Source organism: Channa argus, chromosome 17, assembly GCF_033026475.1.
Source record: "Channa argus isolate prfri chromosome 17, Channa argus male v1.0, whole genome shotgun sequence".
NCBI lineage: Eukaryota > Metazoa > Chordata > Actinopteri > Anabantiformes > Channidae > Channa > Channa argus.
Window position 1 is genome coordinate 2,518,397 of NC_090213.1, and position 24,603 is coordinate 2,542,999.

Sequence of the window (24,603 nt, forward strand, 5' to 3'; positions counted from 1 at the left end):
GAGGACTTTAAGGCACTATCACACCCTAAAACGAAGTATGAATTGGACCCAGAAATGAGCAGATCACAGAGGACTTGGAAGGCAAACAGTTTAAGCGGAGAAGGGGACTCGGGACCGGAGAGGAAGGCGGGGATGGCCAGGAGACGGTAGGGAACTCTTAGGGGAATAAGAGACAGAGGTGAATGACAAACTATGGCACGGGGAATATTTTGGCAAAAACATATCTTACTGTGGGTGGAGGTTTGAAGTAGAGCGGAGACCAGAACAGGAGGAAGGGATGAACTAAAGGCGGCTGGCAGAAAAAACAACCAGGGAGCAAAAACAGGCAGACTCGAGCAAAGTACCAACATAAACAGAACACAAGTAGCAAAAAGCGCAGGGGAGCGGACTCCAACCCTGCCTAAAAAGGTAAACACAAAAAAACGCTTGTTCCAAAAACAAAAGAACCAAGTAGGAGGAAAAAAACAGTTGTTCAATAACTAGTGCAAAAAAAACCAAAAAAAAAAAAACAGATGCTGTAATTAAGCAATGAGTAACACAAAGTAGCAACAGAATAATAATTTCTTCAACGTTGTTAGCGAGCAAACAAAGTAGCAAGTTAAACACTGGCAGTGAGCAAACAAAGTAGCAACAGAGACATAGGTTATTTGAAAATTAGCAAAGGAATTCTCAGGAGAAAAACAAACATAAACTAGAACAAGACATTATTCTCTTAGGTGCGGATTTTCAGGCTCAGAGACAGATTATTCACCGAGGCAGTCAGAAAGACGATCTGGCAGGGAGTGACAGGTGAGCGGAGTATATAAAGGGAGGCAACAGGTGAGCGGTGTGAGACTAATTGCAGATCGGCAGGGAGAGGAGAGGAGAGGAAAACAGAGTGAGGAAGTACCAATCACCAAGGCAACAAGAATAAGACTCACGGCCGTGACAGGGACCTCTTAATGGCTAAACTAGGTGAAATGTTTCATAAGAAAAAGACAATGTGTCACTACAGTGATGCAACAGTGACTCAACCTCACGTTAACAAATATAGAACTGAAGTGATTTTATGAATCCAGTGTAAATGAACTCATGGACGCCCGTATGGTTTTAGCACTAGATACACTATACTGCCAAAAGTATTCGCTCATCCATCCAAATAAATGAATTCAGGTGCACAAAGCAAGGTCCATAAAGACATGGATGAGTGAGTTTGGTGTGGAAGAACTTGACTGGCCTGCACACAGTCCTGACCTCAACCTGATAAAACACCTTTGGGATGAATTAGAGCGAAGACTGCGAGCACTGTGCATTATGTATTTCATAAATACACTCCTGAACCTTGTGGAAAGTCTTCCATAGGCAACAGTGGAGAGGAAAAACTCCCTTTAACGGAAGAAACCTCCAGCAGAACCAGGCTCAGGGTGGACGGCCATCTGCCTCGACCGGTTGGGGTGAGTGGAAAGTGAAGAGAGAAAAGAACAGAGCAACAAAAGCAACAACAAAACATCGGGCAGGTTGGTAGGACCAGTAGCTGCACACTGGAAGACACACAGCTTCAAAGCCAGGGACACCTGCAGAAAGGGACAGAGAGAGGGGGACAGAGAAGGACAGAGACAACTACGGGAGAGAACACACAGAGTTAATGACATACAGTGGTGACAATTGCGGTTGAGAGGAGACGAGAGAGGGTCAAGAGGAGGAAAGGAGCTCAGTGCATTGGGGGGTGGGTCCCCCAGCAGTCTAAGCCTATGGCAGCATAACTATAACTAACTATATGCCTTATTAAAAAGGAAGGTTTTAAGCCTAGACTTAAAAGTAGAGAGGGTGTCTGCTTCCCGAATCTGAACTGGGAGCTGGTTCCACAGGAGAGGAGCTTGATAGCTAGAGGCTCTACCTCCCATTCTACTTTTGGAAATTCTGGGAACCACAAGTAGGCCTGCATTCTGAGAGCGAAGTGGTCTACTGGGATGATATGGTGCTATGAGGTCTTCTAAATATGATGGAGCCTGACCATTCAGAGCTTTATGTGTAAGAAGCAGGGTTTTAAATTCTATTCTACATTTAATGGGAAGCCAATGGAGAGAAGCTAGTGAAGGTGAAATATGATCTCTCTTGCTAGTTCCAGTCAGCACTCTTGCTGCAGCATTTTGGATTAATTGCAGGCTCTTTAGTGAGTTACTGGGGCATCCTGAAAGTAGGGAATTCCAGTAGTCCAACCTAGAGGTAACAAATGCATGGACCAGTTTTTCGGCATCACTTTGAGACAGGATGATCCTAATGTTGGCAATGTTCCGTAGGTGGAAGAAGGCTGATTTAGAGATTTGTTTTATATGTGAGGTAAAGGACAGATCCTGGTCAAAAATAACTCCAAGGTTCCTTGCAGTAGTACTGGAGGCCAGACTTATGCCATCTAGAGTAACAATATGGTTGGACATCATGTCTCTGAGATTTTTGGGCCCAAATACTATGACTTCAGTTTGATCTAACCAGTAAAACACTGCCTTTGCTCAATCTGAGTCCTTCTGCCCCAGAAGTTCATCACAACAAGCCAAATACCCACAATCTAAGTGAGAAAACAGCAGTTTCTGTAAATTGTTGCTGCAGTCTGCTCAGAAAACTCTCCACCCCTTACGACAGGCTGGATGGTGAGTGAAGCTGTTTGTCAATTGATTTTTACTCAGAAAATGAACCACAAAGAGGAAATGGTCCCAACACGCACTGACATGTAACAGAAGAAAAGCCTCACAGGACGTCGGCCTGTTGACAGAGAGAGGACACAGAATGGATCAGCTGGAACTAATTCTTCTGTCTGTGCTTCTCTTTGAAGGTAAAGCTGACTTTTTCTATTGTAATGTTGATCATCGTTGTATTATGTTAAATAAAGTTTGGTTTGAATATTTGTTCCTTACTCTGTGTGGAGTTTCATGCTCCCCCTGTGCTTGCTGGGTTTCTCTGGTTTCCTCCCACAGTCAAACACATGCATGTTGTCTGTCTGCATATGTCTCTGTGTGTTGGCCCTGAGATACACTGGAACCCTGCCCATGGTGGAACAATGACACCTGGGAGATGTTGCAGCCCCCTTAGACACTGAGCTGGATAATGGATGGATCTTTCTGTTTGTTGGTGACACACAGTAACTGAAAATGATTCTTCCATGAGGGACTTTACTGTAGGTGACCACATTTCTGCCAATGTGAGATGCTGGCAAATGTTAAAGCCCAAGTTCTGTTCTGATACATTATTTTCAACCAATACATGAAATCAAAGTATCCACAGGTTCAATACTTAGTTTGCAGAAAATACCTGTTGTGTGTCACTTTGGTTTGAACACGTGTTCTTTTCTTTACAGCAGCCGACAGTGTTGGACGTTTCTCTCACTACTACAGACCTGGACATGAAGCCGCTCTGCCCTGTTTCACTGAATCATCCTCAGAAACATCATCATGCTCCAACATTCACTGGCTTTACAACAGAGATCAGACTTCGACCCAAGACACAGTTGTGAATGGAAATGTTGAGAAGAGCTTAGATCGATCTGTCAGACTGAGTCTGAGCAAAAACTGCTCTCTGCTCATCAGCAACATCACTGCTGAGGATGCTGGTTCCTACACCTGTCGACAGGGGAGAGACACTCAAACTGATGTAGTTACAGATCTAAATGTCCTGATAAGTGAGTTTAAACTTGATTCTTTATGGTCACTTTCATACTGTAGATCATTAACAGTGTCTGTGCAGCAGTTATTTAATAAATCTATGATAATAGGACATAAATTAAAAGTTGTCAGGGCCTCGTAGTAAAGTTTCAGATTTATCTGGCAAATTGTAGAACATCCTGAAATCAACAGTAAACACTTGTTGTTTTTGTCAGTTTCTGCATCTCCACCAGACGCTGATCCAAATAGAGATGGTGAAGTCACATTAACGTGTTCTCTGGAAAGATACAGAGGTTTCGGGCCTTGTTGGGAAAACATCATCCGCTGGGTGGATGAGACGGGAGCTGTGCTGCTTGGTGAAGGTGTCGAGCAGAAGTTCGTCGGACAGATGAACTGCAGCTCTGTTCTGACTGTGAGACATCAGAATGGTCACAGCAGGACATACACCTGCCAGTTTGTTGATGAGACGAACAGTGTGAAGATAAAGGCTGAATACACACCTGCCCACACAGGTGAGGACAAAAAGGTCAATTGACGTAACTTATGGTGGCAGCCATGTAATAAAGCATTGTTCAAGTATGGTTCCTGAGACGTGGACACATTGTGGTTAGAGCACTTTCATTAGAAAATATTAGTAAGATACATGTAAAAATATATTTTGTACCTCAAACTAAACGCACTTGTCACATTGTCTCAATAAAGTTTGTGCTTTACTGAGTTTTTTTCTAATGTTTCCTCAGTTTCCACACACCGGTCTGCTCTGAGCTTCTTCATGTGGACCCTTCGTATTATAGGACTGATCCTGATGGTCGTAATCACTGTCGTCTTGATCAGACTCAGAGGGGAGGACGTTCACATCATAGTACGACCGGGTATCATCAGTCATAATGTAAGAATTTAATTCAATGTCTCTTGTTTTTCCAGGGATAAAACAGTCACTCAAAGAAAATCCCGTGAGTCGTATTATTGTAAATGTTAAAGCTTCTTAATATGAAGACTGGAAATGAGGAGAACTGAGCTCATCACCTCTGTTGTTGAATGGTTCACTAATTTCCTACAGAACAGGTTTTATAAACTTGGTCAAAAGACATTAGTTAAATCTGCTCTTCTTCTCACGTCAGGCTTTCTGACACACACTCAGCTGGACATGATGATGGTGGACGTCCCAGTTTGTTCAAATTGAAATGTAACTGTACTTTGTTGGACTTCACAGGTTCATAATAATGGAGATGATGGTGGTGGAGCAGTGAACTATGAACACGTAGAAAACCATTCTTCCACACAGAGGTGATCACCAGAAATAAGAGCCACTTGTTTGTTGACTGTGATATTCAATTTCTAATATTCGTTTACTAAAAACTTCAAACATTATCATGTATTATGATGTAAATACTCGCTGTCAATAATCTCAGACCTCTGAGAGCTGATCTTGGCCTCGTACACGTTCTAACATTCATCTGTCTGACTGGTGTGTTTCAGTAAAACTTCAACATATGATTCATTTTGTAAATATTCATTAAACATCATACAGTGGCTCTTTGTGTCCCGTGCATTCATGTCTTCGATTTATGCGGTAATGTGTCCCCCACATGTGTGTAGCCCATGTTGTAATTTCAAAGCTCCAGCAGCAGATGGGGTTTGGCCATAGTCTCAGAGAACTGGTGACAACGACTTGTCACTAAGGCTGTAACCTTGGACACACTTGTACCCACACTGGATACTTATTTGTACCCTCGTGCTAATAGCTGTTTCTTGCCATTGCTTTTCATTTAACTTAGTCAGTGATAGGTGAAGTTTGGACTTGATAACTGTAATAGCAAATCTTCATATCCACAAATCTGCTCAGAAAACACACTGAATAAATAGTATAAATGGTATAAATATATATATATATGGCCCTCAAAAGGTGCATTACATACAGTGCCTTGTAAAAGTCTTAACCCTTGAACTTTTCGGCATTTTGTCACATTACAACTCGGAACATTAAGTATTTAATTAGGATTTAATGTGATGGACCAACACAAAGTGGTGCATAATTGTGAAGTGAAAGGGTTAATGATAAATAGATTTTAAAAAATGACAATAAATATCTGAAAAGTGTGGTTTGCATTTGTACTCAGCCTCCTTTACTCTGATACCAACAACTAAAATCCAGTGGAACCAGTTGTGTTCAGAAGTCACCTAATTAGTAATAGAGTCCACCTGTGTGTCATTTAGTCTCAGTATAAATCCAGCTTTTCTGTGAAGCCTTCAGAGGTTTGTTAGAGAACATTAGAGAACAAACAGCATCATGAAGACCATGGAAAAACAGCAGACAGGTCAGGGATACGATCCACAGTCCCAGCTATATGTGGAAGTGTCTCTGAGCAAGACACTGGACCCCTAACCGCCCATTCCCCTCCCCAGCTGTGCAGTGCTGGTCCAAGCCTGGTAGACCAACAGATTTAGACAAACAACTATTCACACTGTTATTACCACATTTCTGTGAGTCTTCAGACTGTCAGGAAACCCCAGAAGATTTGACCGTTATCATGCCTTTCAGTGGTCAGTCATCAGTAATTATCATGCTTAAATTTCTGGTTGAGTAGGTCATCTATCATTGATTATTATGGTATGTATGTACACTGTATGGCAACACCTAACGGCTGCAGTTTATATATGACAGAGTCGGAGCTCTGTGTTTAGAATTATGGCCACAACAACGAAGGTCGGGCAGATGATGAGGAGCTACTGTACCTACTGGCAGGTAGAGTAGGGACATATTAAGTGATACATATGGGCTGATAAAAACAGATACTGCACCGTTGCTTAATAGCTTGTTATCATCCAAACTGTGAACTCAGATTGAAGCCCACTCATCATGTGACTGACTAAATACTGATCACATGATTCCACCCATGTGTAGCTGACACAGCATGTGTCACGGCCGTGAGTCTTATTCTTGTTGCCTTGGTGATTGGTACTTCCTCACTCTGTTTTCCTCTCCTCTCCTCTCCCTGCCAATCTGCAATTAGTCTCATGCCGCTCACCTGTTGCCTCCCTTTATATACTCCGCTCACCTGTCACTCCCTGCCAGATCGTCTTTCTGACTGCCTCGGTGAATAATCTGTCTCTGAGCCTGAAAAGCCGCACCTAAGAGAATAATGTCTTGTTCTAGTTTATGTTTGTTTTTCTCCTGAGAATTCCTTTGCTAATTTTCAAATAACCTATGTCTCTGTTGCTACTTTGTTTGCTCACTGCCAGCGTTTAACTTGCTACTTTGTTTGCTCGCTAACAACGTTGAAGAAATTATTATTCTGTTGCTACTTTGTGTTACTCATTGCTTAATTACAGCATCTGTTTTGGGTTTTTTGCACTAGTTATTGAACAACTGTTTTTTTCCTCCTACTTGGTTCTTTTGTTTTTGGAACAAGCGTTTTTTTGTGTTTACCTTTTTAGGCAGGGTTGGAGTCCGCTCCCCTGCGCTTTTTGCTACTTGTGTTCTGTTTATGTTGGTACTTTGCTCGAGTCTGCCTGTTTTTGCTCCCTGGTTGTTTTTTCTGCCAGCCGCCTTTAGTTCATCCCTTCCTCCTGTTGTGGTCTCCTGCCCAACCTGGTCTCCGCTCTACTTCAAACCTCCACCCACAAGTTCCCTACCGTCTCCTGGCCATCCCCGCCTTCCTCTCCGGTCCCGAGTCCCCTTCTCCGCTTGACTTAAATAAACTGTTTGCCTTTCAAGTCCTCTGTGATCTGCTCGTTTCTGGGTCCAATTCATACTACGTTTTAAGGCATGATAGCATGTGGCTACAGAAACCACGTTTTCTGCAGATGTACAGTAAAAGGAACCTGAATCTGTAGGTTCTAAAACTGTCCATTTTATTTTTATTAACATTTTGTTATAAAAAAACAAAACAAAATTTTTTTTTTTTTGTACATTGCATATTTCTGGACATTGTTGTACGTTATCATGCCAAAACCTGCTATTAAACAAATACAGCTTATATCCAGCTACGAGCCGTTTGTGTATTTGCGGCCCGTGCTGCAGTTCTTCCTCCCCGAGGACACTGATGTCTGTGTGTGTGTGTGTGTGTGTGTGTGTGTGTGTGTGTGTGAGAGTCCTCTGCATGGACAAAACATGAGCGACATGTCAACACAGACACTGAAGACATGAACCAAAGGCTGCAAGAAAACTGTAGAGGACAAACATAAAGCAGGATGGAGACAAATCATTTTCAAAATTAAACGATTGTAGGCAAATGTAACTAATTTAGTAAAGAAATGGGCATCAAACCATTTACACTGCAAAGTTTACATTTAGATCATGTTTGTTTGACGTGAAGTGTTTCCTGTCATCCAGACCAGCTGAATGGTGATGACTGTTTCTCTTGCATCACAATCAGGTTCCCACTTTTAACTTCTACAGAAATATCTCAACCCCCCCAACGTTTTTCTTCTTGCACCACCATAGGTTGAAATTCGTATCTGAATTAATACTTTTCATGCTCCTCTAACTTTTCTTCTGTTGTCAGCATCAGCTTCTGTTGTTAAAATTGAGCTAGAAATGATCCCAATGCATCACTTTGCCAGAGTCTGACAGAGCTACTGCAGCACGGCTGTAGACTGTTTGCGGTTTCTTATTAAATTGAAACATCATTAATGACACATCACTAAAACCACCTAATAGAAGTTGCAACATTTGTATTAGTGTGTACGGTGAGAGACACAGGAAGATGTTTGTGTGTGTGGAAAAAGAAATAGTGTAATATAAACCAAACTAAAATGCATGTTGCCATCAAAACACTGCAGTGGGAAATAAATGACTGGTATTTAAAGAAAGTGTTTGATCTAACTAATAAAACACTGTCTTTGCTCAGAAAACTCTCCACCCCTTACGACAGGCTGAATGGTGAGTGAAGGTGTTTGTCAATTCATTTTTACTGAGAAAATGAACCACAAAGAGGAAATGGCCTCACCACACACTGACATGTAACAGAAGAAAAGCCTCACAGGACGTCGGCCTGTTGACAGAGAGAGGACATAGAATGGATCAGCTGGAACTAATTCTTCTGTCTGTGCTTCTCTTTGAAGGTAAAGCTGACTTTTTCTATTGTAATGTTGATCATCGTTGTATTATGTTAAATAAAGTTTGGTTTGAATATTTGAAACTGAAAATGATTCTTCCATGAGGGACTTTACTGTAGGTGACCACATTTCTGCCAATGTGAGATGCTGGCAAATGTTAAAGCCCAAGTTCTGTTCTGATACATTATTTTCAACCAATACATGAAATCAAAGTATCCACAGGTTCAATACTTAGTTTGCAGAAAATACCTGTTGTGTGTCACTTTGGTTTGAACACGTGTCCTTTTCTTTACAGCAGCCGACAGTGTTGGACGTTTCTCTCACTACTACAGACCTGGACATGAAGCCGCTCTGCCCTGTTTCACTGAATCATCCTCAGAAACATCATCATGCTCCAACATTCACTGGCTTTACAACAGAGATCAGACTTCGACCCAAGACACAGTTGTGAATGGAAATGTTGAGAAGAGCTTAGATCGATCTGTCAGACTGAGTCTGAGCAAAAACTGCTCTCTGCTCATCAGCAACATCACTGCTGAGGATGCTGGTTCCTACACCTGTCGACGGGGGAGAGACACTCAAACTGATGTAATTACAGATCTAAATGTCCTGATAAGTGAGTTTAAACTTGATTCTTTATGGTCAGTTTCATACTGTAGATCATTAACAGTGTCTGTGCAGCAGTTATTTAATAAATCTATGATAATAGGAGATAAATTAAAAGTATTCAGGGCCTTGTAGTAAAGTTTCTGATTTATCTGGCAAATTGTAGAACATCCTGAAATCAACAGTAAACACTTGTTGTTTTTGTCAGTTTCTGCATCTCCACCAGACGCTGATCCAAATAGAGATGGTGAAGTCACATTAACGTGTTCTCTGGAAAGATACAGAGGTCTCGGGCCTTGTCAGGAAAACAGCATCCGCTGGGTGAATGAGACGGGAGCTGTGCTGCTTGGTGAAGGTGTCGGCTACAAGTTCATCAGACAGATGAACTGCAGCTCTGTTCTGACTGTGAGACATCAGAGTGGTCACAGCAGGACATACACCTGCCAGTTTGTTGATGAGACGAACAGTGTGACGATAGAGGCTGAATACACACTTGCCCCCAACGGTAAAATAATATTCAATAATGATAAAGTACATTCTGACCAGTGATCTGATTATTGGTGTAAATCTCTAGTTATACAGCAGTAAATCTGTTATTCTGAGTTGTTGTATGATTTCAAACAAGTTACATATTGTGTGTCTTGTTGACTGCAGATAACAAAACCCTCATCATCATTGGCTCAGTGGTTGGTGTGGTGGTGGTGGTGGTGCTGATCGTCATCACTGCTGCTTTCGTCAAATACAGGACAACAACCAACATGAAAGAGGGTGAGTAACGTGATACACAAAAAACACAATACAGTCAGGTTTGGTTTAAGTTCTAATCTGCATAAAAAATCAAATATTTTCTATTTTCCATATTTCTATTTGGTCATGTGCAGTGCAGTACTTTTATGTGTAAAAACTACATTTATTCCACATGCAGTAATAGTACCTGGTAACAATGCAGTGTTCTGTCTGTAACATTTGTGGAAGCATGAAGAACAGTGGTGATTAATTTAATGGGCAGAACTTCTGTACAATATGTTTGTAGTGATTTTTAAGTTCCATCAAAAACTTCACATGGATGTGTTAAAAAAAATGATAACACATCTAACTAATTCATGAAAATCTATCTTCTGTTGTAGATGTAGATGTCCACCCTCCTGTGAGTAAACTATTAAACTAGTAAAATCTAATCTCTTTCTTATTTTCCTTTGGGCTGTTCCCCTTCAGGAGTCTCCACAGTGAATCATGTGCCTCCATCTAACTCTGTCCTCTGCATCCTCTTCTCTCACACCAACTAACTTCATGTCCTCTCTCACTACATCCATAAATCTCCTCTTTGTTCTTCCTCTAGACCTCCTGCCTGGCAGCTCCAACCTCAGCATCCTTCTACCGATATATTCAATGTTTCTCCTCTGAACATGTCCGAACCACCTCAATCTGTCCTCTCTGACTTTATCTCCAAACATCTAACATGAGCTGTCCCTCTGATGTCCTCAATCCTGATCCTGTCCATTAAGCTTCATTCCTCTGTATTCCAGAGCAGACCTCCACCTCTCTAGATTTTCCTCCACCTGCTCTCACTATAAATCAAAATGTCATCTGCAAACACCAGGTCTCCTTGTCTACTTTCCTCTTTCCCAATGACACACTCAGTACCCTCCTACCTGTCTGCACCAATCACCACTCTCTCACCTCTGGGGATGCTCTGCATCACTTCATCTAACTCCCTCCAGAATTTCTCCTTCTCTTCTAACTCACATCCTACGTGTGGTTCATAACCACTAAACACATTGAACATCACTCCTTCAACTTCCAGCTTCAGACTCATCAACCTGTCTGATACTCTTTTCACCTCTAGAACGTTCCTCACAAACTCCTCTTTCAGTATAACTCCTACTTCATTTCTCCTCCTATCAGACCCATGGTAGAACAACTTTATCCCTGCTCCTAAGCTTCTAGCCTTGCTACCTCTCCACCTGGTCTCCTGGACACACAGTATGTCCACCTTCCTTTTCTGCATCATGTCAATCAACTCTCTATCCTTCTCTGTCATAGTCCCAACATTTAAAGTCCCTACTGTCAGTCCTACATTCTTAGCTTTCCTCTTCTCTCTCTGCCTACAAACACACCTTCCTCCTTTTCATTCTTTGACCAACAGTAGCCCAAATTCCACCAGCACCTCAATAGTAGTTATATATTTGCAATAAATATATCTTATGTTTTCTAATGATAAGAAACACTGAACAAGTTTCACAGTATATAGTTTAGAAGTATTTTCATGCAGATATGTTTTAGAGTACACCTATATAAACTTGCGTAAACTCAGTTTGTTCTTTTCCCTTTCCAGGCTCTTAGGTTTGGTTAATTAAGAAATACTAGGTTAAGCTTTAAGCAGCAAATGTTCATTAAGGGTAAGTGGTCTTTAGCCTATCTCATGATGCAGAAACACTAGACATCCATCCTGGGTGGCTACAAGAATAAAAGAAACATTTCTTGTGTGTAAATATCTTAAAGGTCCATAAGAGATTAATGTAAAAAGTAAAAAAATTTAAATAAATCTAAGATAAAGTCACGATGAAAGAATTAAGGAGAGTTCAATGTGATTTTGGTTTATGTAAATGAATAATATACATCTTTTGTTTTTGTCATTTGAATGTATGTTTGAACTCAGTGCTGTCACTAGTGGACAGAAGCAGTAGTACAAACATGGACCCTAATTTTCTGTGCTGTAAAACTAAAGAGCTTTTTTATGAAAAAGGTTCAGACCCCTGAGCAGCAGCACTACGAGAGCTGAAGACAGGTTGATGTGTTTTTTTCCTTGTGTCACATAGGATCAACGAGAAGCTAATCTGACCTACGTCACAATTAGTCATGATAATCAAAAGGCTTCTCCTGACACCAAGGTGAGTGATTTGATATGTACATTACATCCTTTTCTCATTTCAGCCCAGTGTTGTTGTTGAAGACCAGGGTTTGACTCTAGTGCGAGAGTGAACCTAAATGATGACGTAACACAACATGATGCACGTGGTCTCTGTAGTGAGGAAGCATGTGTGTATGCCGTTGTCATGGTAGTGTTTTGTTTTGATTTAATTTATCTTGGAACGTCGCATAACCTTACCCTGACGTTTTTGTGCTTAACCCCAACCCACGGTATCTCTCAACTTATGCTACACGTGTTGACGTGTGAGTCAACCTCCAAACACCCATCATGGACGACCTGAAGTGAATTTGTTCCAGTGGGTTTGTAAAGAGGTCCAACAAACACCTAATGTTTAGGTGTATGTTTGTCACAAGCCTAACGGCGTTTCTCCCACAAACTGTCCTAAACAAGAATGAAACCAACAAGCTGAAATATGAACAGATTATCCACTCATTGGGTTTATTAATGAACAACTGTAGTTAATGGTAAGAATCATCATAAAACCCTCTGGTTTGTGTTACACAGGCCAAAGACGACAAGATCGTGACTTATTCTTCGATCAGGAATCCAGTGAAGGTGGAAGCAGACCATGATCCAAACTATAGCTGTGTCATCTGATTCTGATAAATCTGCGTCTTTACAAACCCAAACATGTTCTTTTAAGCTGTTTTTTCCCCAGTTTGTTTGTGACTTGTGTAAATGATCATTAACATAGTGATTCAATCAAACGGTGATGATTGAGAGAGGAGATGAAATCTGTACAACGATGAAAAGTTTCAAGCTGCTTTGGAGCAGGAAGGTGTGATAAGTGCTTTGAACCTGCAGAATATAGCAGCTTATTTTGTGTTTCAGCTTTTAAGTGCAGCAGTGGAAACTAATAAATCAATTATTGGTGTAGAATTTCAAGGATCCCCACATTTTTACCATTGTACTGTACATCTTCATCTATAGTTTGTATGTTTTCCCTGTTGGGGCTTTTTCTTTTATTGGAAATTCAGTATCATATTGCATTTGCACAGTTTGTTGTTGTTTGCATTTTTTTTGGCTTGTGACTAATAAAACAAAGAATTAAATGAAAATGAAATTAAAGTATTTGCATAATTTTTATTATGTTATTTTTGATCCATCATTATATTCAAATCAGCTGCCAATAGAAAATATTAGAGACTGCATAGTCATAGGTGGGTCATGGGTCATAGCAAAATGCTTCTCCTGTGAAGGAAACAGGGTAAAAATACATCAAAATTAAGAGGATTCATCTGTTCTTCAAAATGTCATTTACTTTATCTAGATTATCTTTATTACATGAAACGTCTTAAACATATTCATCATTGAATGTGGTTTTTGATTTTGGGTGGCTGCAGCTCAGTTTCTAGAGCAAACATCCACGAACCACAGGCTGATAGTTGACCTCTAGTGGTTGTAGTATGTATCACATGGGCAGAGGAGGAAGCTGGGCGACATCGTTAGAGAGCAACAAAATAATATGTGATGATGCTGAATAAGCTCTGCAACCATCCCAAAATATGTGGAGGACTTGTTGAAGCAAACTGAAGCAAAGACTGAGCTTAGAAACCAGCAGCAAAAGGTACGAAGGCTTTTTAAACTATTTGCAATAATAAGTTCTAAATATTCTCAATATTATTCATTCTATTATTTTGACCTCTTGGCCTTAAACATGTGTCTAAAGAACAATTTGAGGAATCTAAATAAATTTAATGGCAAGTTGATGCAAATATTTGAATACACATTGAAAAAATAATCATTTTAATCTATTTACCCCCCTTAATCTAAGTACCCCTGGAAGGTCACATCTTGGCTGGTTCTGTGAAAACCACAAGCTGAGAGGAGGAGCATGAAGTCATGACATTTGTTAACCTATAAACACATGAAAATCAAAACCTACTGCCACCACATCCTCACCTCCAGTAATGTCACGTAGAGTCTCTTGAGGTCCAGTTGCAGCAGGTTCCCAAGCAGGGGAAGTGGTTTGTGTCCTGGCGGTTCCTTCCGGTCTCTCTGCGAGCTGGAGATAGAAGAAGGGACGAGTATGGAAACAATCAGGACAAATTGGGCAAGTTGTAATGTTTGGGTCAAATGTACGTGGCCCTGAGAGCATATAGCACTGCAAATTGAGAAAACACATGGAAATAGAATAAAACACAAGCAAATTTGAAAACAACTTCATTCAATTTGACAACACAGGCGCAGCATTAGGAAATGTGCTGCTTGGAGCACAAATCGACCCATTTTATATTTTACTCAAAGAAAACTCCTACAAGAAAAAACCCTCGAACTCTATGGCCCTCAGTTATGTTCAGTGAAGAATTTGTATCAGAAAAAAAGATTCCACACACTCAAATACCCAAACCCATTTATGTCCCACACACTGATGTTCAGGTCAATTGGACCTGCATATAGACAATAATTCATGCACAACCTAACGGGGGCTTAAATGGGGGGCTGGTCTGTCACGGTCTTCAGTTCCATTTCCTGCCTCCCTGACTTTTATTTTGTATTCCCCTGTTTCCACATCCTGCCTAGTCTGTTCAGCATCTTTACACTCATCAGTCCTCCTAATTCTTTACACCTGTCCCCCTGGCTATTTAAAGCCAGCTCTTGCCACAGTCCCCTGTCAGATTGTCTCCCTGTATGACGTCAGTGAGTCTTCCAGCTAGTTGCTATGTGTTGTTTGGATTGTGTTAGTCTGTCTATGATCACCTGCCTGAGATCTGCCTTAATTCTGTTGCTGAACCAGGCTGCTTGTTACCACTTTACACTGTCTGGTTGGATCCTGGTTCCTTCCGACCAGCGAAGCAACCACCAACAGGTTGCCAAGCCGAGAACGACCAGCATGTGCAAACCTTGTAAAGGACCTTGTTCCAGCTACAGGGTGATGAGGACTTTGGTTGCATGAATCCACCTGTCACTCAGTGCTGTGTCCAGCTTCCTGTCCTGGTCAAAGATTCAAATATGTTGATATTAAACAAAGCAGCAAAATGATCCTGAACTTCCTGTTTCTTTTCCACCAAACATCTGCTCTTGCAGAACAATATGCAGTGGTTGTGACCTTATTATTCACCTTTCATCTGGTTATGTTTGGGTCAGGTTGATAGAGACAAACATTACAGTCACTTCAGGCAAAACCACAATATCCCCAACCTTAATCACAGTGAGTTTGTTGTGTGACCCTAACCACACAGTTAGCTTGGTTTCAAAATGTCACAATTGTATGACCACAATCCATCACAACTGCCTGCTTGTGACTCGTTTTCAGTTATTAGATTCAGTTGGTTTTTCCCCAAATGTGAATAAACCCAATCACTGTTTTAGTCAGACCTTAATGCAACCGCAAGGGGACTCGAGCTAGTGTCTTCTAGTGCCAGTCCCAAGACTGGATAAATGCAGAGGGTTGTGTCAGGAAGGGCATCCGGTGTAACACATGCCAAATTAAAAATCCGAATCATGACTTTCACACTGAAAATAACTCCCATACCAGATTGGTCGGGGCCCAGGCTAACAACAACATCCACCGGTGCTGTCGACCTACGGGGCACTGGTAGAAATTGGGCTACTGTTGGTCGAAGAAGGTGAGGAGGAAGGCGTGTTCGTAGGCAGAGAGAGAAGAGGAAAGCTAAGAATGTAGGACTGACAGTAGGGACTTTGAATGTTGGGGCTATGACAGGGAAGGATAGAGAGTTGATTGACATGATGCAGAGAAGGAAGGTGGACATACTGTGTCCATGAGACCAGGTGGAAAGGTAGCAAGGCTAGAAGCTTAGGAACAGGGTTCAAGTTGTTCTACCATGCGTCAGATAGGAAGAGAAATGGAGTAGAAGTTATCCTGAAAGAGTGTGATGGGCAGGTTTGGTCTTTAGGACAGGAACGCAGAAGGCCAGATGGTGGTAGACTTTGAAAAGAGGATGGAAATGGCTGTAGTGAACACTTTCTTCTACAAGAGGCAGGAACATAGGGTGACGTACAAGAACGGAGGTAGAAGCTCTCAGGTGGACGACATCTTGTGTAGACGTTGTAATCTGAAAGAGATCAGTGACTGTAAAGTGTTGGTAGGGGAGAGTGTAGCCAGATAACACAGGATGGTGGTGTGTAAAATGACTCTGGTGGTGAGGAAGATGAAGAGGATAAAGGCAGAGCAGAGGACAAAGTGGTGAAAGTTGAAAAATGAAGAACGTTGTGTAGTTTTCAGGGAGGAGCTGAAACAGACTCTGGGTGGTCAGGAGGTGCTTCCAGATGACTGGACCACTACAGCTAATGTGATCAGGGAGACAGGTAGGAGGGTACTCGGTGTGTCACTTCTTCACCTTATGTAATGCCGCGTAGAGTCTTTGAGGCCCAGTTGCAGCAGGTTCCCAAGCAGGGGTGGTTTGGGTCCTGGTGGTTCCTTTTTTTTGGAAGCCGAAGATAGAAGAAGGGACGAGTACCAGAACAATAAGCACAACCAGAGCCATCAAAAGAACGACAGAACTGGAGGACCCGATAGCAGCATCTAGAATTTCCTTTACTTAAAATAACTGTCCAAGTGCTGCAAGACAGGTTTTGGATAGGGATGCTTACGGCTTGTTTTTGTGTGTCCACCAATGGACTAATTGACAGTTCAATAAGCTAGTAAATCACTTTCATTACATCTGTAATTTGTATTACTAAAAGTTCCCTGGGTTCCCAGTCACTGATAATGTTGGTTTAGGCTCAAATGGAGAGAACACACAGACCCTCAAGGGTTCAATGTTCACATAACATTAAACACATTTTGTTTGAAAGTTGATTTGGAGAGTTTGAATTTTGGGTCAGCAACAACTATTAAATAAAAAATCTATAAATGCAAATATTATTTATGCATGGTATCTGACTCCTCTACTGCAGGGGACGTGTTACCACCACTTAATGAAATGTTTTACAAGATAAAAGTCCTAATTTACTGGTTTAAACGCACTTAAATTGAGAACCTAACTTCATGAGTTGTGTGTCACTCAAATGTCTGCATTCATGGATGTAAAATAAAATTTAAGTTAAGGTAACTTAACAAAATGGACTTGGTTCTACCTTGATTGTAGGATTTTCCCTTCCTCCATCAACTTAACACAAAACAAATAGAGACTGTATGTTAGAGGAGCTGCTGTCCATAGCACAGAGATATTTTCAAGGTGAGAATAACTCCGCCAAGCCCGGCTGCAAAAAAGAGGAGGGTTTGCCCTTCATCAACATGGATCAGCTGCGGAAAGCGAGCAATTGTCTTTATTGACTTCAGGTCTACATTCGACTGCATTCACTGGCCCGCTCTGTGGAGAGCATTGGAGAATGAGCACATGCCACTAAAGATCATCCAACTTCTTCAAAGATCATACATACATTTTACATCTTATTAGGTTAATTGGCAACAGCTCAGTAACATGAGTTGGAAGAAAAGGAGCATTTCAGAGAGGCAGAGCCTCTTGAAAGTAAAGATGGGCAGAGCTTCACTAATCTGTGATAAACTGTGTCTAGAAATTGTGGAGCAATGTCTGAAAAATGTTTCTCAAATGGTGAAATCTTTAAAGATCCCACCATCTACAGTAAATAATATCATCAAAAGCTGCAGAGAACCATGAGAAATCTCTGTGCACAAGGGCCAGACCTCAAAACTGGACGCACGTGATCTTCGGGCCTTCAGGCAGCACTGCATGGGCTCAGGAACACTTCCAGAAATCACTGTCTGTGAGCACAGTTCGCTGTGAAATCCACAAATGTAAGTTAAAGCTGTATCATGCAAAGAAGAAGCCATATGTGAACATGATCCCATGATGTTCTCTGGGCCAAAGCTCATTTAAAATGGTCTGGGATAAATTGGAAAACTGTTCTGTGGTCAGATGAATCGAAATTCTTTTTGGAAACCATGGACACTGTTCCTGCAGACTAAAGAGCAGAGGGACCAGCCAGCTTGTTATCAGCAGGAGTCCAAAAGCCTGCATCTCTGATGGTATGTTGGTGCAACTTGCACATCTGCAAAGACATCAATGCTGAAAAGTACATAGTGGATTTAGAGCAACATATGCTCCATCCAGACATCCAGACTCGCATATTTCAGCAAGACAATGCTAAACCACATTGTCAGCTCTCTGTGATCATTGGAACTGTTAATCTTTACCTCACATGAGTCGTTTACCTCTCTGTCCAGACTCAGCTCCACCCCATCTGCATGTCTTGGTCTACTTTCTCACTCTGACCATTCTAGCACCTCCATTCACAGTCACCTGCTCTGTATCAGCACCCACCTGCATGCAAACCAGTACCCAGCATTTCCTCTTTTGCAGGATTGTTATGAGCTGACGTTCCAGCCCTCCTGAGTTCTCTGGAGTCAGTTTGCAAACTTCATTTTATCTTTTGACTCCCCACCTTGCTTGCCCTCTGTCCGGGTGAACTTTGCTTGCTGCCTATATGTGCTCTTTATCTCTATCCTCTGGACCAATGAATTCCTAACCATGACTTTGTCTGCTGCCCTACTTAAATAGTAACCAATTTTCAAAGTTACTGTAATCTGTAAACCTAACTGCCTCCATACTCACGTGCAAACAGAGACTGCAGAAATACACAAAGCCAACACTAAAAGTGCAAGTGCCTCCCTAACATTTAGCCAACTACCAGAATCCCCATTGTGCACAGCTTGAATTACTAAATGCATATTTTAAAATGTATTTTAAGTACAATAGTACAAGTACTGCACCAAGAAATACATTTCTCTGGATATATTTCTTACTGATGTATTGTGGGGGCAGCAAGGTGGAAGAGTATTTAGTACTGTTGCCACACAGATCCTGGGTTTGATCCCCTGACCAGACAGGGTCTTTCTGTATGGAGTTTGTAGGTTTCCCCTACCGCTAAAAACACGTAGGTCAGGGACCAGGGCCGGTTGGTCCATAGTGGTATGGCGTTCAGGACTAACAGGGTGGGGGTGAGAGTGCTTTATCAAAAATATAACTGAACTGGCAATAATGTGTAAACATCACTGATGTTGCAGCAGGTAAAGGTGGAGCTCATTCTAACCTCTTTCTAACAAAACGTCAGCATTAATGAGTTAATTATTTAGCAACATTGTAGCCTGGTTAAAATAACTCCAAATGATGATACTTTGCTACAAAGGCAAAAGGTTTTATTAAACTAGTAACAGTTTAACATAAAAAAAATACAACTGTGCCAGAAATAAATTAATACAAATTATACTCACTGCTTTAACTAAACTGGACGTTTTGCACATTTATTGGTATTTGGTTATGAAGTGTATTTAAATTTGAAGCATCCTTCTGTTTTCTCTCTGTGTACTTGCTGTTCAAATTTGGTTTGTTCATGTTGATAAAGTCGAAGTTCAAGAACAGATGTTTCTGTCTGTTCGTAGCGCAGCAACACTGGCAACCGATTTTATACTAAAAGAAACTTGCCAATAGTTTATTAGAGATAATGATGAGAGTGTTCTTATCAGTAATTGAAGGTCCTCCTCTCTCTCTGGATGATTACTGATGACATGGATGGTTCAAAATTCCACAGTTTATTGAAAAGTCAACTCCAGATGCTGTTTGCAAACTGAACAAAGCTCTGATATGTTACTGTGGATGGAACTATAATGTGCATAAAACAGTGAATCCTTGAAGAAGAGTACTGTCCTGTGTACAGCTGGACTACAACTTCCCATGGGCGTAAAAAAAAAGTATATCAAGCAAACGTTTATAGCCACTATTCAACTAGGCTACCTACAAATCTTGTTACCAATCAGTGAAATAAAAACAAGCTGAATTTAGAGACAACAGATGGAGATAGTTTGTAGGACATTTTCATCTTTGTCCTTCAATCATGATAAAAATTACCGTCACTCTTTCTGCTCAGGAAGTTGGTGCTGCCCAATAAAAAAGTATCCTATGTTCACTTTCCATAGGAGATATGAGCACACATCTCTATCTACTGTATACATGAATAACTGAGCTGAATTTCTCACATTATCACATTAAGGAGACAGCACACAGTTTATGGGGTGAGGGGTTCAGGGTAAAGCCAACACGTGGAGTCAGATCCAGCTCATCCTCTGAAACTCCAGGTGGAGGAGTGAAACGGAAGCGCTGCAGCAGGGTGGTGAAGAAGATGAAGAGCTCCATCCTGGCCAGACCCTCTCCAAGACACATCCTACGACCTGCAGGATAGAACCAAAGTAAACAATTACATCATCTGCAAATAAGTGGACTGTACAACAACACGCAAGAAATCCTATGGTCTGCATGAGGAGAATACTCATCACTAGTGAATGGAACATTAAAAAGAAGCAAAGCCACAGCTCACAGACCTGCAGAAAAAGGCATGAAGGCATCTCTTTTAACAAACTTCCCATCTTTGTCCAGGAAGTGGGCTGGATGGAAGCTGTGTGGTTTCTCCCACTCACTCTCATCATACAGGACAGACGTCAAGAGAGGATACACTATGGTCCCCTGTTGAAAATATAGTAAAAAAAAAAAAAATCTTTTTGAAAAGCAATGAAATTATTAATACATTTTGGACTTTGTCACCAGTCAATGCCAGAAGTTCAGACCAGGATGTAGGTTAGTGTGATGTCACAGTAACATATAATTTTGTAGTCTTATTTATATGAGCTTTCCAGTCTGACCTTCTTAATAAAGAAACCCTGAAAGGTGATGTCTTGGCTGGTTCTGTGTGGAAGTCCCAGAGGGACGATGTTGGCCAGTCTCTGTGTCTCGTGGATGACGGCGTCGGTGAATGGCAGCTTCTTCCTGTCCTCAACCTGCACCTGACGACTGCCTATAACTCTGCTGATCTCCTCCTGGACCTGGTCTGAGATATGATAGAGGACAAAATCAAGAGAAAACAATAAGCATTTGGGCAAATGATAAAGATAGATTTCAACATTTCTTTTTACCCTGTATTTCTGGATTCTTGGCCATAAGCAGAAGTCCCCATCTGAGTGTAGCTGAAGTTGTTTCAGTGCCAGCAACGAACAGATTCTGGACTGTCATCATAAGACTTTCATCACGAAAGGGGCTGTTAGTAATCCCAGAGTCCTGGAGGTAAAGATGTAGACCTGACGTTTCTTACTGTACATTACATCAAGGCTGTTCTTAGGCAGAGGCCATACAAGCGGTCACCTAGAGCCCAAGCGTTTGTTTTCATGTAGCCACTTTTGGGAAACTTTCTTAAAAAAAAGCAACTTGATGGCCAAGTGAATATTCCTCAAAAAACATGCCCTCATGCAGCTGTAGGACAGTTTAAATTTCAAAAGGATCATGTTTGAAACCCTAAGCAGAAGTAAAGTTAACTATACTGTAAATGAGTTAGATGACATTTCCAAACCTCCAAATTTTGCTTTTGAACCAGGAAGGCATCGACTAAGCCTCTGCACATCTGTGTATTTAGAGTCTCCTTCAAACGACTGAAAATAACGCAGTTCTCTTTGTTAATCCAGGTGTTGATCTTTTCAATTTCTCTCCTGTCACCAACGAACATGCCGAGCCATGGGAACAGGTTGTACAGCTGCAAAAACAAAACCTGTATGTACACACAGTACTGTGCAAAATTTGTTGGTTAGCAATCCTATGATGATCATATACATTTATTTCACTCTTTATTTCTCTTGATGAGATTACAACCAGAGAATACAGGAAAATGTGCACAGTATTAAGAACACAAATATTTTTAAAAAGCGCAAAAAGATTCTACTGTATAAGCTAAAGTGACAGTTGCAGAGTTTATTTAAAAGTCATCAGATTTCATTTACAGACTTTACCATGCTGTGTATAATCATCCTAATCACATCTCCTGTTAAGGGTGGCAGGCTGCTACATAAAATGTTAGAGTCACAAAATAACTTAACGTGCCTTTGGACTATGGGAGGAAAACCGATGTAAAGGGAGAAAATTGCAAACTTGACATTAAAGGCCCCTGTCACTCCGCCAGGAATCAAACGGGACAACCATGACTTGAATGACAGATTGATTAACCATTTACAGAAAACAGTAAATGATACCTGCATGGATGGGGACCCAAATAGTTCAACTCTTCTGTTTGTTTTATCCACCATGGATGTGAACTTTGGATCATTGTATTCAAATCTGCTGCCATAGACAATGGAGCAGATGATGTTGGAGACTGAATAGTTCACTGACTGGGTTGTGTCGAAGGGTTCTCCTACAGTATAGGACGAAATAATTTTTAAAACTGCAGATTTTTTATGAACATCCCAAATGTATCTATTGTCACATTTTTACCTTTGAAGTTTTTAAACACTTCTACAAGGTAGCCACACTCTTCAATGATTTTGTCCTCACAAGCCTTCCTTCCCATCCCAAAGTCTCTCAGGTTTGTCAAAGTAAAGCGTCTCATGTCTCTCCAGGAATCACCATTGGACCATATCACCCCTGATATTAAATGCATTTTACTACATTATAATAGGTAAATAACAAACACCTGGAAAACACCTCGAAATTATTTATTGTGAAAGTCTCTATAAATTTCTTACCATAACCTTGGTTTTCTTCATGCGATATTGCTAATGGATGTCTTTCTCCAAACTCATCAGCACAGTTCATAAGTGCCTCCTTCACTGTCTTGTATCCTGCAAGGACCACCACTTTCTGGGGTCCAAGATAGACAGTGAAGACCGATCCATATTTCTTGGAAAGCTGAAAACAAGTAAATTTTTATTATTTTTTCTTTGTAAAACGAACATGAGAAAGCAAACATTGATATACAGAACAGTGCTGGTAGGTACTGCATGGCCATTTCTCACTGGAGCACCATGTTAGAAAAGTACTTCACTGTATGTTGGTTACTTCCACACCTTCAGTAATGTGATGTAGGGTCTTTTTAGATCCAGCTGCAGCAGATTCCCGAGCACAGGAATAGGTCTGGGTCCTGGAGGTTCCTTCCCTTCTCCCTGAGAGCTGAACCTGGTAGAAGAAACAAAATACACCAGCAGCAGAACCACCAGAGCCCCCAGTAAGGGGACAGAACTAGACTGAAGAAAAAGATCCAGTATCCTCATGACTTTGAAGCAAATTGTGTTTGAAGAAAGAAAAAACAAAAACTAAAAAACAATCCTTTTTGTGTACGTGCACTGGTACAGTGAGAGTGGTACAATAGTACATCTGCTAAAAAAAAATCATAGCTTGTGTCCAAGAGGACGGACTAAATTTGGTAATGTTCACAAACACACACAGTAAATACTAGCTGCTCAGTGGTGTCACACTAACAGAGTGTATTTAATTTAAAAATTAGGAACCAAAAGATTCAAGGGTTCATAAAAAAAAAAAGCCGAATCACTGGGAGGACTGAAAAACACACGTAGTAATAACTAAAAGAAAAACAGAATATAAATTCAAACACGCTGGAGAGAAGATAAACTAGATTATAACTGTGCTGGCGAAGCAAGGGAACTAACTAAGTCACTAATGGGGAGCAAACAGGGAAAAACAAACGAACACACTAAGCCAAAAACGCAAGCTGACAGAAGGGGACTAATAAATACCCAAATACAAAACCAGGACCAATCAAGCCGGGATAACAAAAGACTGAACCTAAAAGGGGAGACAGTCCAAACTTGGGGGTCAGGAAAAGATCCAGTGTTCCCAAGACTTGTCTCTGTTTCTTGTTCAAGAAAATTGTTCTTGAATGTTGGTAGTAGACTAAGAAAAAAAAAACCATCCCTGTGTGTGTGTGTGTGTGTGTGTGTGTGTACAGTGGAAGAGTGAGCACATTGTAATTTAACATCTGACAATAAATCAGATTGTCCAAGGGGGACGGACAAAATCTGGTAAAGTTCAATCACAGTACATACTTGCTGGTCAGTGGTCTTTGTACTTTAACTGTTAATATGTTGTCTCAGCTTAAACTTTGTCTTCTGAGTTTCAGGTTTCACAATATCCTTTTGTTTTATCTATAATCTTTACTAACCACAGTATAGATTTTCTATATTACTCCTATTCTTGCTGTTCAACAAAGTGCATATTGTGTTAAAGATGCTTCAGCTCAGTTGAGGGTAAATAAATGAGTCCAGATGTGACCCAGGCACTGCTCTGAAAAATAGATTTGTCTGGCAACAAATCTGACTGTGGTGCTGAATATTTGCTGTAAGGAGTAAGTAGGTGGCCAGAATGATAAGCTGGTTCTCTTGATAGGAGCCGGAGCCAAATGGAATTATCCCGTGAGTTATTGTCACCCTGTGGTACAAAGCACACAAAGGAACTATTGGTCTGACAGTCTTTTTTTTTTAAATCCACTGAACAATTAGAGATTATACGTTTGTGTAAACTGACCAATCAGTAGTGTTGCTTCCCAATAGGAAGTGTTAGATGTTTATGATAGACAGTTACAATGATTCTGAATCCAGACCCTTCATAGGCC

General features: G+C 41.0%; 3 protein-coding genes across 5 annotated transcripts; 2 read left to right on the forward strand and 1 right to left on the reverse strand.

The window, feature by feature from the left end:
* The first annotated feature begins 2,252 nt into the window (after window positions 1-2,252).
* On the forward strand, window positions 2,253-5,339 carry LOC137102553 (uncharacterized). The gene is made up of 5 exons (XM_067482190.1): window positions 2,253-2,809; window positions 3,332-3,652; window positions 3,851-4,147; window positions 4,376-4,524; window positions 4,849-5,339. The coding sequence occupies exons 1-5, from the start codon at window positions 2,764-2,766 to the stop codon at window positions 4,924-4,926; spliced, it is 891 nt and encodes a 296-aa protein (XP_067338291.1). The 5' UTR covers window positions 2,253-2,763; the 3' UTR covers window positions 4,927-5,339.
* Window positions 5,340-8,574: 3,235 nt separating this feature from the next.
* On the forward strand, window positions 8,575-13,208 carry LOC137102552 (uncharacterized). The gene is made up of 7 exons (XM_067482189.1): window positions 8,575-8,702; window positions 8,992-9,312; window positions 9,511-9,807; window positions 9,957-10,070; window positions 10,430-10,449; window positions 12,122-12,193; window positions 12,739-13,208. Exons 1-7 carry the CDS (start codon window positions 8,657-8,659, stop codon window positions 12,829-12,831), a joined length of 963 nt encoding a protein of 320 aa, XP_067338290.1. The 5' UTR covers window positions 8,575-8,656; the 3' UTR covers window positions 12,832-13,208.
* Window positions 13,209-19,331: 6,123 nt separating this feature from the next.
* Window positions 19,332-24,465, reverse strand: LOC137102715 (cytochrome P450 2K1-like). Of its 3 annotated transcripts, none has more exons than XM_067482497.1 (9): window positions 23,042-24,465; window positions 22,721-22,883; window positions 22,470-22,619; window positions 22,229-22,389; window positions 21,556-21,768; window positions 21,125-21,266; window positions 20,855-21,039; window positions 20,537-20,678; window positions 19,332-20,386 (listed from the first exon to the last, which is right to left on the reverse strand). In XM_067482497.1, exons 1-9 carry the CDS (start codon window positions 23,243-23,245, stop codon window positions 20,199-20,201), a joined length of 1,548 nt encoding a protein of 515 aa, XP_067338598.1. In that variant the 5' UTR covers window positions 23,246-24,465; the 3' UTR covers window positions 19,332-20,198. The 3 variants fall into 3 exon arrangements, with proteins under 3 accessions (XP_067338598.1, XP_067338599.1, XP_067338600.1); XM_067482498.1 differs by having other exon boundaries at window positions 21,556-21,735; window positions 23,042-24,444; XM_067482499.1 differs by lacking the exon at window positions 21,556-21,768 and having other exon boundaries at window positions 23,042-24,444.
* Window positions 24,466-24,603: the final 138 nt, after the last annotated feature.